General features: G+C 40.9%; 1 protein-coding gene across 3 annotated transcripts in view; it reads right to left on the bottom strand.

The window, feature by feature from the left end:
* The window catches only part of rmdn2 (regulator of microtubule dynamics 2), a 41,133-nt gene that overhangs the window by 7,922 nt on the left and 18,146 nt on the right, over positions 1-15,065 (bottom strand). For all 3 annotated transcript variants that reach the window (XM_084948195.1, XM_084948192.1, XM_084948194.1), the window contains exons 3-7: positions 12,711-12,888; positions 12,519-12,621; positions 10,320-10,380; positions 648-723; positions 26-103 (exon numbers count right to left, since the gene is read on the bottom strand). In XM_084948195.1, coding sequence (XP_084804321.1) covers positions 26-103; positions 648-723; positions 10,320-10,380; positions 12,519-12,621; positions 12,711-12,888 — 496 coding nt within the window. The remainder of the gene's footprint in view (positions 1-25; positions 104-647; positions 724-10,319; positions 10,381-12,518; positions 12,622-12,710; positions 12,889-15,065) is intronic.

The raw sequence follows: 15,065 nt of genomic DNA, 5'->3' as shown, positions 1-15,065 counted from the left end.
GAGATGTGCTGTACTAGTCACATACAGCGTAGCACCAGCGGCCCAGAAGGTAGTAGGACAGCGGGTCCTGTGGCTTCAGCTCAATGGCTTTATCCAGATGATCCTGAGAAGAGAAGCAGACAGACAGAGAGAAGATTTTCACTGTTGATTCATAGCACAGCTGCACCGCCTTCTGTTCTGACCTGATCTGTCCTGCTTCACCAACCCACAAGTATTTCACAAACACCTCTCACACACGCGATCTAGTCGAGCTACCGCACACTCCTGGCTGTCACGCACCCTTCCTCGTTCTTTCCATTCTTCTTCTGTTTTTTTTTTTTTAATATCTTCCCTCTCCAGGGCTCTATCTCTCGCTTTCACCTGTCAAAGAGTTTTGAGGGCAAACAGTGTTTGCTAGAGGCTGCTGACAGAAGATAAAATGCTACGTGCTGCTGTTCCACACTCTATCTGATGCAACTTAATGACTGTAGGAGGGTCTTATTGGCTTAAACTGTGAAAATGACCATTCCTCTTTAGCCTAAGCACATGGAGAATGCAATGCCCAATATGCATAAATAGATGTGTAATGCATTGTTTGCATTATATTATTATTTGACCATTCCAAGAATTTGCAAGGTCAAAACTAGCTCTCCGTTCACATGCCTTACCTTAAAGACGTATCCGTTCTTTATCTTGTTTTGGATGGTGTCATATTCGGCCATAATTCCACACATGATGGCATACCTGTGGGGAGACACTGCTATTAGAGGTTCAGGCCATCCTACTCTTAAACAAGCTACGTGAAGAAACACCCCAAATAACCCTAAACAAACAAATCGTACCAAACAGCAAATTAATATTCAATGTTTTCAAGCCTGCATGATATCATTAAGGGTTCGAGGAGCTGAAGTTGCAGGAACCGTATTGGCAATTCTTCTAACCCTTCTGCTTATTTATTATTTGGCACCAAATTTGTTGCGTGCAATAAAAACCTTTGAGTTCTGGAAACATGAAAGTTCATGAAGTGCTTCCAGGTCATCCAACACTCAGACCCAAAAACTTGAGGTGGTGCTGAAATAAGTTTTACAATTACCATTCTACCCTTATAAATATATAAATGGAATGAAAACAGCCAGATCCTAGGGTCCAAACTGCATATTTTTATTAATTATATTCTGTATTTGTTTTTATTGCGTAAACCATCCATGCAACTGGGACATTTGTCACACCACTGTGCTATAACACTGCAACTTGAGCCTTGGCTCTCTGTGCTTGGTGCTTCTTCAGGCATAGTACAAGTTTCTAAACAACAGAGGGGCCATGACTAAATTCAGGTGTAAAATGTAGTTATTGTTGTAAAGGTTGTGTGGTTTATTTGCAGCAAAACTCAGTTTCTATCTATATTTTTTACCAGATTGAAAGGAAACTAGCCTTAAAAGGAAAACCTAACCTCTAACATCTTTAGCTTTTCATACAATCTGGATTTTAAGCAAAACAACGGCAACATCAGGCATTCTCGGTTCCCTGGTTCTGACAAAACAGAAGTTAAACAATGATATTTTGCAGGGGGCGGTGAGAAGCACAGAGATGGTCAGCAGCACCTCACAGTCACACCACCTTTTCTTTGGGTCACTAACAACCAAAGGGCCTCCAAAAAACCCCACCATACTCAGTGGTCTGTGGAAAGACTCCTCATTAGACAGCACCAGCAAAGATAAGCTGCTCTACCTTATTCCCCCACTCTCTAATTAATACGCTGGCCTTGGACCAGTGGGCAGGTGGAAGCGAAACAAAGGGCGATTTCAGCTTTGGGATCTGTAAGTCAGCATGACGCCGAGGGTTCGGAGAGGAGAGGAGTGAGCTGATCAAAGCCTTTTCACTGCACGGCTGCTTTAATCCTGCTGGTACTCTGTCAAACACCACCGAGCAACATAAACACCTTGTTATATGAAGGATCAGTGTGTACAAAGGTCATCTGACAGCGTCGCCTGACACGGTGGTGGTGATGGGAGATGGAATCTACAACTGTATGTGTGTACTACGGTGTCTGGTATGTGTGAGTAGATTTCTTTTAGCACAGTATAATGAAATGATGGGGGCTATGACGTAAACTGCAGAGTATAGTACACGATTAGCAGGTAATTACTAAATTAAGATCATGACGGCAGAAAGATTAATCTTATGAGCAAACGAGGAGATTTCATTCAGCTGAGAATGTTTCAACTATTATCTGATCGGTATCTGATGAAAATAAATTCACAATCATTGTGGTTATGGTTGGATGAAACATCATAAAACATGAATCTTCACACGAACTACTCACACTTACTGGAAAATTGTCAGAGATGAGACACGCGTTAATCACATCACTTTTAAATGCTTTAAATTGGCCAAACACGGGCAGATGTAACTTTAAACAAAAAAGACGTGTTTATTTTTCTTAAGTGGAGCAGGGTGTGCCCATGCGCCCACTGGTTGGCGCTTGATGAGTGGAGCGCTCTACAACATCAGAGGAGCAGAGATGCTATCTGTCTGCAGTTGTGCTGCCTGGCTTCCAATGAAAACACACAGCTGGATGTAAATGCTTTGAGCAAATCTTTGACTGGCAACTAAATATCTGCAGATAGGAAACCAAGCCATGACACAGTTGGTTTGCACGTGACCGTTTCACTTAAAAAAAAAAAGTAAATTAGTAGTTAAAAGCTGCTCACAGTATTTAATGGTTCACTGTTAGCAAAGTGACCATTTTTTTTTCTCCCTTGCTTTTTAAGATGCTCAACCGTGACCTATGAATCGTTCAGGCACAAAAAAAGAATAACCCAGTGTTGAGTCTACAGATAACAGACAACTTAGCAAAGAACAATTTTAAATTGCATCTTTAGGCACTTTGTTTCTACCATCCTGTTGCAAAAACACTTAATTTGTTCCAATTTCTTTAGCTGATCATCTATAAAAAATGCCACAGAGTTTGACAGGCTTAGGATATTTATTTTACACCATTAAGATGATTCTCAAACATTACCTGAAAACTAAACAGTAACTCAAAGTCATGTCCTTAAGAACTGGGAGACACTGACACAGGGCCTGAGAGAGCCATCTGGCCCTTCATTTTATCCATCTACTGTTGACTGAAGCCGTATCAATAAAGGTCTCACAGGAGAAGCAGCGTTCAAAGAGTGATTCTTAAGGAAAGGAAACACGGAGCAAAGGTTGAACGATGGTTAATCAAACAATAACTTGTCTTAAAATCAGTTGCAACATGTTTTATGGAGTGATGAATCCAAATATGAAGTTTGTGGTTCAAATTGTAACCAGAATAGATGGAGATGGTCAGTGGAGAGGTACAACAGTGAGTGTTTACAGCTCGAAAACATAGTGGAGGCTCTGGCATGGACTAAATTATTGACAAATTTTCATCCACAATGCACAATGATTGCTTAATTTTTCCACATGACAATGATCCCAAACAGAACAAAAAGGCAATCAACAAGACAGAGCTTGAATGTCCTGTAAGAAATATGGAGTACTATTCCTGAAAACTACTTGAAGTACTGAAAGATAAAGGTGTGTGTGCTATGTGTGTAGATTGTTCCTGTATAAAATGTCTCAAATCTCTTGAATGGATTAAATAAATTCAACAATTTGATATTTTTTGTAAATTTATAAATAGAATGTCATTGCTTCAGCACCATTTTGGTGTTTGTTACCCAATCTCTGTAAATTAAATTCTGCTATGATTAAACTATAAAGCAATGTTTTGACATTGTGGCAGCAATTTTTGAAATACTTTTAGACAATAATAATTAACCATGAAAATCTATCTACAAATACGTAGATCAAAAAGTCTAATGGGCTCTAATGATGTACATGCATTATGTACGTGTTGCAATATGCTGATGTGATTAAATGCAATAAATCTAGACAGTAACAACACGAGGAGACCAAATACAACCAAAGAAGAGCAACTAAGATCAATTATTTCCCAGGTGACAGCTGTGGGAAAGATTCCCCAACATTCAGATTACTGCAAAGACATATTTTAGCCTCCCACTCAATGATTAACACCAACATTCAGCATGTAGCAATTCAAACAGTGTTTACTAACACACATGTTCCCCAAGAAAAGAATTGGTAGAGTAGCTAATTATTGGACCATTATCGGACCAGCAGCTGGACTGTGGGAAGTAAGCAGATGTCTGTCTGGGTTAGAATCTGCAAACACCATACAGGAGATCAAGTGTGGCATTTTGGAGTTTATTGTCACTCTGTGAAAACAGGATTGAAATGCACCAGATCCTCAGTGGAGTGTGGGCAGAGGGTAAGTGGAGGGAGTGTATGAGGAAATTAGATGCGAAGGTGTACAAAGGTGCGTTTGCCCTCAGGGCCTACCTGCTGTTGTTTATCCTTTCATTTTTACTGATAGTTGAAATTCTATCTCATATTTGAGTCTCTAAGGCAAGAAAAGAAAAAGGAATCAGGAAAGAGTACAATAACAGGAGGACAGAGCTCTTAATTGTGCAAGGTCAGCCCACGTTGTTAACAGACTCAATGACATCACCGACTATACTTGGCAAAAAGCCCCAAGTCTCAGCTGCATGGAAGAAGCAGCAGATTGACTTTCACATCCAAACACACAGAGCTCATTGAACTTTACACCATCGGGCACCTGTTCAGACTAAAAGCTGTACAGAAACAGGAGGAGAAACTTGAGGAATTTCGGCTAACCTGTGTGAGAGTATGCGAGTTTGCTCAAGACAAAATTAGTCGATTTTGTTTTTCTATGCGTGTTAGACGGAATTCATGGCACGATAAGTGTTCCAACGGTGTACAAAGAGGTGTGAAGTTTAAGCAGGCTTTCCAAGGCTGCTGGGAACACAGCACAGTGCTGCCACTAATTATGAGGCACGTGTTTAAAATTAGGGTTGTCATTGCAAAGTTCAAAGTTACTCTATCCTCCTGTCCTCCTCTGTCTCCCTGCTTAATCCGTGGGTCTTTGTATCATCAGTGAGGCTCTAAAGTCGGGGATTTACTTTGGATCAATGAAAATGCACCTATGTACAAAGCCAGAGATACAAGAATGCCATCACGCCTCCCGTCAGTCAGATTACACAAACCGGCCTCCACGCTCAATGTCCCCAAAGCCCCACACGTATGCGTATGCATTCATCTAATGTCATACACGTGGTCAATACATTAGCCCTGTAAATAGACACAATGGCTATAGACTGAGTGCTTTTGAAAACTGAAACCTGGAAGAGGAGAAATTGAAGTATTAAGAGTTGACACGGACATAAAATTTATTTTAGCAGCTCACAGTGCGGAGTACACTGGTAGTATGCAGGGGTAGAGGTGCTCTTTGAATAAGTTAAGTGCCTCTATACACATCCAACTTCAAAAGAGACCTTATTCACCTTCTACTCAAAAAGACTCGGCGCATGACATAGTGGGAAAGTATGTGTAATCTCTCCTAAGGTGACCACTGTTACCTCATCACTTAAAGCCTTAAACAACCATAAAACCCCAGACAGGATGTGTTTTGTTCTTGTATGAGGTCCTACTGTCTCCAAACTTTGGTTAGTTATTATTTTTTAACAATAGTTTTAAATAAGGAAGTCATTTGCTTTTAGTATAATCCTTGTTTTTGATGGAGGTGTAATGATGACGTCAACATCAACGTTATCAAATGTAGACACATAAAAAGAGGTTTCTTGATTTCTTTTTTTAAAACAGAATGTTGTTTCTTAATTTTTTTAACAATATTATTCAATTCATTCCAATTTTATTTATATTGTGCCAAATCACAACAACAGTTGCCTCAAGGTGCTTTTAGAGTATAGCTACTATAGTAAGGTCATAACTTTAGCATTAACTTTATTCTACATAACCACATGTAAACATACACACAATGAAGACCCTTTGATCTATAACTTGTTACCGACATATTCCTAACTACATTTGCTTATATACCAATATTTGCTAGCAATTTGCGAGCAACAGATATGGTTGATACACTGGTCATTCGTCATTTCATTACTGTCAGTCTCACTGCTTTAAAAAAAATGAAAACAAAACAGAAACACAAAACAGTGCTTCACTGAAACTGTGAACCAAGCTGAAACAGAAAACTAAGAGTTCAGTAAAGTTTTTCTAGTATTTCTGCAGAATGTGTCATCTCTCTTAACTCTTGGCACAATCAGTCAACGCATCATTAAAAGGCAGACCAAGCTTCCAGGTTGGATTCACTTGTCATGCCGTTTGTACCAGGTAACAAAAATCGGGAGTTTCCCTAGAAGAAGAAGAAATACTGAAGCATGCCAGCAGGTGTGACATAATTTAGGGTGGGTGACACTGACAACAGTAAGGATTTGCTTACCTCATTAATTGAAACTTTAAACATAACACAGCAAATTGTAATTTTTTTGCGTTAGATCTATTTTGATCTGGTATCATTCAGAGTATACAGTATTGGCTGGGCGTAATGAATGAAGTAACATAACGGGTGGGGTCCTATAAGGAGTAGTTCTGACTATGGCAGTCCAAACATTTCAAAAGCTTGACCAAAAAAGACAACACCCATCTGTTGAAGATGAGACAACCAGAAGATACTGCTTATTGTCCACGTGTTAGCTGTGTAATGGATTCAGTATGTGTCCAAGTCTTGGTCATGATGGCGACAAGTGCTGAAAAGTAAAAGGCTTGGAAGATTTTTTTGGCAAAAAATATTCAGTTATGTTTTTAAATAGTTTGAATTTGAATATACAAATATTTAACTTGAGCATCTTGACATTTTCACTAAATTCACACAAGAATCCAAATCCAATAGAAATTTGCAGCAACATTTACTTTGCATTTACGTTGGAGAATTCTCCTCACGTTGTTGCCGTGCGTACTTTATCTGAAAGGTAAGAATGTCAAATCTTGTCATAAGAAATTGTTTTCCTCCAAGTGACAGTGGATATTTTCTAAGGCTTTGATGCAAGTGAGAAAGGCTACTTTAGTGTCCATTAAACCTTGATCACGTTTCTCAAAATAATGTCCTTTAATGACCTTGTAGTACCATATCACCCCATTAGAGCACTTCGCTCTCGCACTGCAGGCCTACTTGTTGTTCCCAGAGTATTTAAAAGTAGAATGGGAGGCAGAGCCTTCAGTTTTCAGGCCCCTCTTCTGTGGAAACAGCTTCCAGTTTGGATTCGGGAGACAGACACTATCTTTACTTTTAAGATTAAGCTTCAAACTTTCCTTTCTGCTAAAGCATATAGTTAGGGCTGGACCAGGTGACCCTGAATCCTCCCTTAGTTATGCTGCAATAAGCGTAGGCTGCCGGGGGATTCCCATGATGCATTGAGTTTTTCCTTTCCAGTCATCTTTCACACTCACTATGTGTTAATAGACCTCTCTGCACTGAATCATACTTGTTATTAATCTCTGTCTCTCTTCCACAGCATGTCTTTTATCCTGTCTTCCTTCTCTCACCCCAACCAGTCGCAGCAGATGGCCCCGCCCCTCCCTGAGCCTGGTTCTGCCGGAGGTTTCTTCCTGTTAAAAGGGAGTTTTTCCTTCCCACTGTTGCCAAAGTGCTTGACCATAGGGGGTCATACCATTGTTGGGTTTTTCACTGTATGTATTATTGTAGGATCTACTGTACAATATAAAGCACCTTGAGGTGACTGTTGTTGTGATTTGGCGCTATATAAATAAAATTGAATTGGAATTGAATTATATCATGAGCAGTAAAAGATACAGTAAAGGTAACAAAATTGTTTATGTTGTCCGTTTTTGAATTATCTTCAAGTTCCCTACAATAAATGTTACGTAGTAAAGAATACTAGGGATTCAAAACATTTTCTTCCATGATCCAAACTTAATTTCCTGATGGAGAAATCATGTCATTTAGAACTGCTGTCAAGGGGAAACGCAAAGTCCTTCGAAGTAAACTAGACAGTTGACTAGTTATTCATTTCAGTGAGCCACTGGCTCGATGTTTCGGTTAGACTTTTGAATCATTTTACCACTTAGAGTAGACCAACCAATTTGTCCCTTTCTAATCATGATGCCCTATTACACTACCTGGAATACTGTTGGCTGCAATAGACACACCCCACCGTGAAGCATATTTGGCCTAGAAAAGCCAGGGTAGGTGCACCTTTGACAGAGTATTTAGAGACATACTTTATGTGACATGCCATGCAAAGTGCAGATACAACAAAGCAGGTTTGTTTAGACAGTCCCCCTCACCCAACCTGCTCGACTGTCACTCATAGATGCAAGGGTGACAGGAGTTTACTGGCAGCCATTTATAAATCCACTGCAATTTCAATAACGATTTGGGCTTTCAATTTTCAGTTGTGCCTACACCGTTTATCACTTCCAGGTAAATCGCAATCAATCAATTTAAACACCTTAAATGAGGTCACACGGCAGAAACAGGTCCAAAAAGACATTCTTTCACTGGTATGTAAAGTCTATAAGTAGTTTCAGTGGCTGAGCAGAAACTGACTGGCAGCCTGTTTAATCAACATCTGTGAAACTGTGACAAGCTGAACAGCATTCAGGAATACAGGTGACAAGTTTTCTCACGGCATCAGTACACTAAGTAAACAGTTACCTCAGACATAAACTTCCTTGCAACACTGCCTGGCACCGTCCCCACTCCCTGCCTCCTCCCTTCCCAAAGTGCAGCTTTACCTACTTTGCTCTGTCCGTTCAACTTAGATGCTGTTTATGCTCGGTTTAAGAATCTTACAAATTCCATCAGTGGATACAGGATTAAGAATTAAGGTTTTTTATTTTTTCAAAGCTGTTCCTCTTAATTAGCTAAACAAACACAGCCTTCTTTTTCACCTGCTGTCTCGAGTGCTGCGGTATGTGCATGAGCTAATGCTAATTATTCCCTAACGAACAGAACAAATAGGACTTCTGGTGCAAGCGGGCAGTTTTCTGTGAGAGAACTTTGTGTGCCTATACATAAAGTAACCACATAATCTCAACTACACTGGACACTCATTTATGAAATGCAAGTACCAGTAAAAACTTTAAATTGGAAACGTTTTTTAGAATGGCCTCCATTAAGGACGAGTTTAACAAAAAAAAGCTAGATAAATGTGCTCGCATTTTATTGGAGCTGTGCGCGTGTGTGTTCTGAAGAAATCATAACTGTATCTAGTGCAATTTTCATCTCTCCGTTTCAGCCACAGATTCCATCAGTCAAGTTTTGACATGAGCAGTGTTTCAGATGAGGAATGCATTGGGGCCTGCACAAATACAAACGGGATGCATGCCATCAGGCCCACTATGCAGAGCTAATTAAAAGCAAGGGGATTTTTGCTTGAGTCACAGACTGACTGGGGTGGTGTACAAGTGGAGAGGAGATATTCCTGATATCCTTTCCTGTAATTTGTCCGGGAATAATCTGTGACTGCCACTTACACTAAGGACCACAGAGGACAAATAATAGTCATTTTGTCTGTTAGCGTCAGATTCAACAAAGGTATCATTAAATTATGCTGATGTTTTGTGACAAGAACATGTAAAATGAAAATAAATGCCTTGGAGCGACCTGTTCAGCAGCACATCCCTAAGCGCTGAATACGTACGGCTACAAACAATGCATGTACAACTTGCACTGCTGTGAAGCAACTAACAACCTGCAGAAAAAGTTCACTGTTGCAACTTCTGCAGACACGAGTTACTCCACTACAACCATCAGTCGAACTGAGCCAAGCTTGTGTTTACATTCCTAAATTGGATGAGATGCTATCAGGTGGATGAGGGGCTGATCCAAAGGAAGGAGATGTTTGAGATGTAAGCTACTACTATCTGACAAGCATGCATGCTTTCAAAGGATGCAGCAGTGCTCTGCTGAAGGACACCATTTCACTCGTATTTTACATATTGCAGGGCTTTCTGGTTGGGTGTAAAGCATAAACCAACAAATTCATATTTAAATTGCTTTTTTCATTTACCCGTGTGAGTTTTCTCTTTTCTTGTTCAAGCTGCATTTAGTAGGCTACCCAAAGGAAATGCCTGAGTCAGACGTTCATCTATTCAAACACAGAGGAACAGGCGCTCCAGGGTAACAAGTCACTCAACCCTACTGACACCTCTAATCTGGGGAAAGTACCTGCATTTGTGCTTTCATTTGGTCTCATAGCATTTAACTTAAAATTAGCTGGATTAGAAATCTGCATAACATTGATTCTCACATAATGGGACTTCTCTCATATTCAGGCTAAGCCTCATCTCAGACATCTTTCATTGCAAAAATCAGAAAGAGTTTATTGAACAGAAGAAAGTTGCATTTAAATGATAACAAACATAAGGAAACGGCTCAGACCTACCACTGATGACTTTCAGCACATGTAGGATTTAAGCTCACTGCTTCCTCGCCAACTTTCTTCCCTGAGAGGAAAGAGAAAAAGACAGATAAACGGATAATGATCCTCTGCTGAAACATAAATCTGACACACACGCTGCAACCTGGGCATTCTTGTTCTACGGGACGAAAGAACAGAGACTGGATTAGTACAATCAAGGGGTGTGTTGACTAAGAAAGCACAACAGGATACACATAAATCAAGAAGCATCAATGGGCACTGGATTAAAGCAATAAAACAGAAGTTACATCAAATGCAATCCAGGAAGACAGCTCATTTTTTAATCCTTCATCACTTAGTGGAATGCGTTTCATTTTGTCCGCTCTATTAATATCTAAAAGAATGTTAAACATGATGCTTTGCTACTTTAAAATTTCAAGGCTTTCACACGTTCAAATGCTTTGAGACAGGTGCCTTAGCAGGAAGCACCTGGCTGGCTCTGATTAGAGGTACAATGATGAGAAAGGATTACAGAGAAACAGGTCAGTCCAGTATGAAAACGAAAACAAACAAAAAACAAAACAAAACAGCCTCTGTTTGGAAAAATAAAACCCACTGTGGTCAAATGTAAACGATTAAGAATAAAGCAAATTAGGTCAAAGAACAAAGTGTTTGTTATCATTAAGTTAATATGAAAGTATCCTCTTTTTTGAGCGTATTACCTATGTACACAGGACAAAGATGGCAACATAAAAGGACAATTTTCTGAAGTTAACTTCAGACACAAGTATTGTAAATGCTCCTAGGGTCACCTGATCTTTTTAACACTTAAAGTAGCTCATAGGAGACATTTTGTTGTTACATTTTTTAAATTTATAGATAAAAATACACAAATGTCAGTTTTCATCTGGAACAGTCCAATCGTCAATTGAAAAACTGTCTTTGTTTCATTTAAGTGTACAGTACCATTAGCTCCACTGAGCCTACACTCACCTGCCACCTCATGGATTACACCTTGCTAATATTGCTGCTTTGTGGCACAGATTCAACAAGATGCTAGAAACATTCCTCACATTTTAGTCCACAGTGACACAGCACTATCATACACGATGACGTGAATCTGCTGTTCCAGGAAATCCCAAAGCCACTCTAATGGACTGAGCTCTGGTTACAGTGGAGGGTATTTTGAAGTCAGTGAACTCTGCCACGTTAGAGAAACCACTAACATCACTGAGATGACACGTTATCCTGCTGAAAGCAGCCATCAGAAGATGCACTTTGGTCATGACGGGATGGACACGGCCAACAACAATACTCAGATAGGTTGTTGCATCACACCACCGCCAACTGCCTGAACCTTTGATACAAGGCAGGATGGATCCAAGATTTTAATGTTGCTGACACCAAATTCTGACACAGCCAATCATTTTGTCAATCTTCTACTGTGTAGTTCTGGTGAGCCTCTGTGAACTGTAGCCTGACCATTCTCTGTTTTCAGACCTAAAGATGGCTGTGTGGAACAATCCCAGTAGATCAGCAGTTTCTGAAATACTCCGACCAGCCTGTGCTACAACAACGACTACACCACATTCAAAATCACCTTCAGTACTCATTCTGATGCTGAGTTTAAACTTCAGCAGGTTGTCTTGATCATGTCTACATTACTAAATGCACTAAGTTACTGATTACCTGATTAGATATCCATGTTAATGGGCATCTGTACAGATGTACCTAAAAGCAGCCATTGAGTTTATTAGAATTAGAACCTAGACTTGTTGAAATTAAAAAGACACCAATGTTTGGGGGTTTACCTTGAATAGAAATTAGAGTAAATGACTAGAATATAACACTATACAAGGATCTTTGCACTGGTCATGGCAGAAGTTGTGACTCAGTGCTGTTTAAAGAACTGAATTTTTCTAGAAGTGTTGCGTAATTAACTTAAGCAATATGCTATTATACTGAAGATACATGAACGTGTTGCATCCAAGCTAGTATGACAGATAAATACCAATCCAGGGCTATGTTTGGTCCAAGCTTGCCAAGCACTCCTGCCAATTCCCTGAAATTGCTTAAAACCACATTTGGATTTGGGTATTCCAGATGAGACACTGACTTTTGGGGGTTGACCAGTGTAACAGTCGGATTTATTATAAGATAACATCTCATATCCAGCGTAGAATGCTAGTCAAACGAGGCATGAAACAAGTTTTAGTAAATTACCAGTCTCTGCGTAGGTCTTCTTCTCCTCCAGAGTCAAGCTGATGTCATGGACGTCACAGTAAGCTCGGGTTAGCCGCCAAAGAAAGGTCGAGTTTTGTCCAAACTAGAGAAGTACATGAAAGTACACAACTCCATCACACTGTTTTGTATTTATTATGGAGACAAACACGAATTAATGAAATGTATACACACCTCTTCTCTTTGTTCCAAAAGGATATTAAGACTTTCCCGTTTGTCAGACTCACAGCCCTGATGCAAACGGTCAATCTGCTCAATGAGGAGAGACAACTTGTCCACAGGATGCTCTTGATCCCTCTCTTCTGCATCACTTACCTCATCCTCCTCTGAGTCTGTCAGCGCAGTCATGTACCTGTAAGTACAAACAAATGGCAAAAGAATGAGGTGCAGCTTCATTTTGCTGTCAGCATGTGCAATTAAACGTTACTGATGTGGATTAGAAAGCTGTGCTGAACACATACATGCGGACCACACCGTCTCCATCCTGCTATCAGCAAAGTGCATACGCTGACCTCAAGAAGAATTAATATACCGCCCTACATGTGAGGTGAACTCACCCCAGCTGAGGAGCTTTTCAGATCAATCAAAATCCTGTCATCATGAGAATTTTTACAAGCCACTCTGTGCCAGAAGCTGATTATAAAGAAGCCCTATTCACTGCCTGTTTATCCACAAAAAAAAAAAAAAAGGCACCAGGTTTGTTTATATAAGTTGGTCTGTTAATTGTTTAAAAATGCTAGCTCTTAAGGAATTCCTAAAGTCTAACTTTAGTTACCTGAAGGCTTTTTCAAAACACAAGGAGACTTGTTTAGCACTGTGAGGCACGCAACGCTGTGTTAGAAGTTTTATGGTGCCCTTTCAATGGCTGCACACGCACACTGACTCCCTAAGCTAACACTTAAGTAGCAATGGCAGAAAAAAAAATACCCATATTAAAAAGGCAGGTGAAAATGAAAGACAGACAAAGGTAAAAAATATGAAAGGCTTCTATCAAGTGTTGGCAGTGGCTGCATGTGCGTCATTGGTGGTTAAGAGAATGTTTTGGGCTGTGAGCCATGGTTCTGAAGGGATGTGTCGGAGCGGGCCTCAGACATAAACCCTGTGGACCCAACAGGTGCCTTGTGCCGCAGGGCTGCTTGCCAGCTCCACCCCATAACACACACACACACACACACGCGCGCACACACACACACACACACACACACACACACACACACACACACACACACAGCCCTGAGTGCAGTGATTACAGGAGTAATATGAGGGCATTTGAACTGCAGAGATTTTCCTTAGCCAAGAAAGCAACTGTTGACGATAAAGTGCCACTACAGTAAAAGTCAAGTGCACAAATCAACTTATACACTGAAATTATGGGAGTTTTTCCCACTTTTCAATCAATTTTACTTCAATGAAAATGCTTTTTAACCCCTATCAATATTTTTATACAAACAGTTAAGTGCATGATAGTTTACACTGTAGGAAAGGTGACTAGCTACCGAGAAACATTACATGATGTGGAGGGGTTTATGTGTCCCAGGGATCCCAGAGGCTATGTTGTCGGGGGGCTTTTTCCCCGTGGTAGGCTCTCCCATGGCAAATTGCTCCTGGGTGAGGGACCAGACAAAGAGTGATTCAAAAACCCCAATGAGTGAAAGATCTAGAGAACATCTCACCCTGCCCGGGATAGGGTTACTGGGGCCCTGCCCTCGGGACAGGTGGGGAAGGTGCCCAAGGGCGAGTGCCTGGGGATGGGCCTTAGTCTAAGACACACCAGGCAGGCACATTCCAAATCAGGGACATGGGCCCACCCTGCAGTAGGCCCGCCACCCGCAGGAGGCGCTGTAGGAGTCCGGTGCAGTGTGTGCTGGGCGGGGGCCAGGGGTGCAAACCCTGGTGGACTGATCCCCAGCTCGAACCCGAGCAGGGTTCTGTTTCTGGACTTCTGTGCAAACCAAAGTTTGTCCACAACGAACACGATTTTGAAATAAGGACACCCGAGGCCACAGGTCGATGACTGATTTTGTAATCGTATCATCATCATATGTTCTGGACACTTGGGTGAAGACAGGTGCCTAAATGTAGAGTGAGGGTTACCTTCAACTCTTACCACCATTGACAGCATTCCGAGGGAGAATGGGAACATTGAGTCCGAATAGACCATGTTTAATGCCTTAATTGCTGAAGTTTCTCCACTGAGCTGCAGCCACAAGGTGGTTGGTGTCTGTCTTGGTGGTAACCTTTGAACCAGATGGTGGGCACTGAGCCAGTTAAACAACTGCTTGGAGGCATCCACCCCAGGGGAAGAAGTTTACCCTGAGTTCTTGAAAGCTCTGGATGTTGTAGGGCTATCTTGGTTGGCAGGAATGAGAATCAGCATCTCCAAGTCGGAGGCCATGGTCCTCAGCTGGAAAAGGGTGGAGTGCCTACTCCAGGTCAGGGACATGTTACTGCCCCAAGTGGAGGAGTTTTTCAATTCAATTCAATTCAATTTTCTTTATATAGCGCCAAATCACAACAACAGTCGCCTCA

The sequence above is a fragment of the Perissodus microlepis genome, chromosome 13 (genome assembly GCF_051167445.1).
Source record: "Perissodus microlepis isolate ML-2025 ecotype Zambia chromosome 13, ASM5116744v1, whole genome shotgun sequence".
Lineage (NCBI taxonomy): Eukaryota > Metazoa > Chordata > Actinopteri > Cichliformes > Cichlidae > Perissodus > Perissodus microlepis.
Note: the sequence above shows the minus strand (reverse complement) of the source record. Positions and strands in the feature narration are given on the sequence as shown.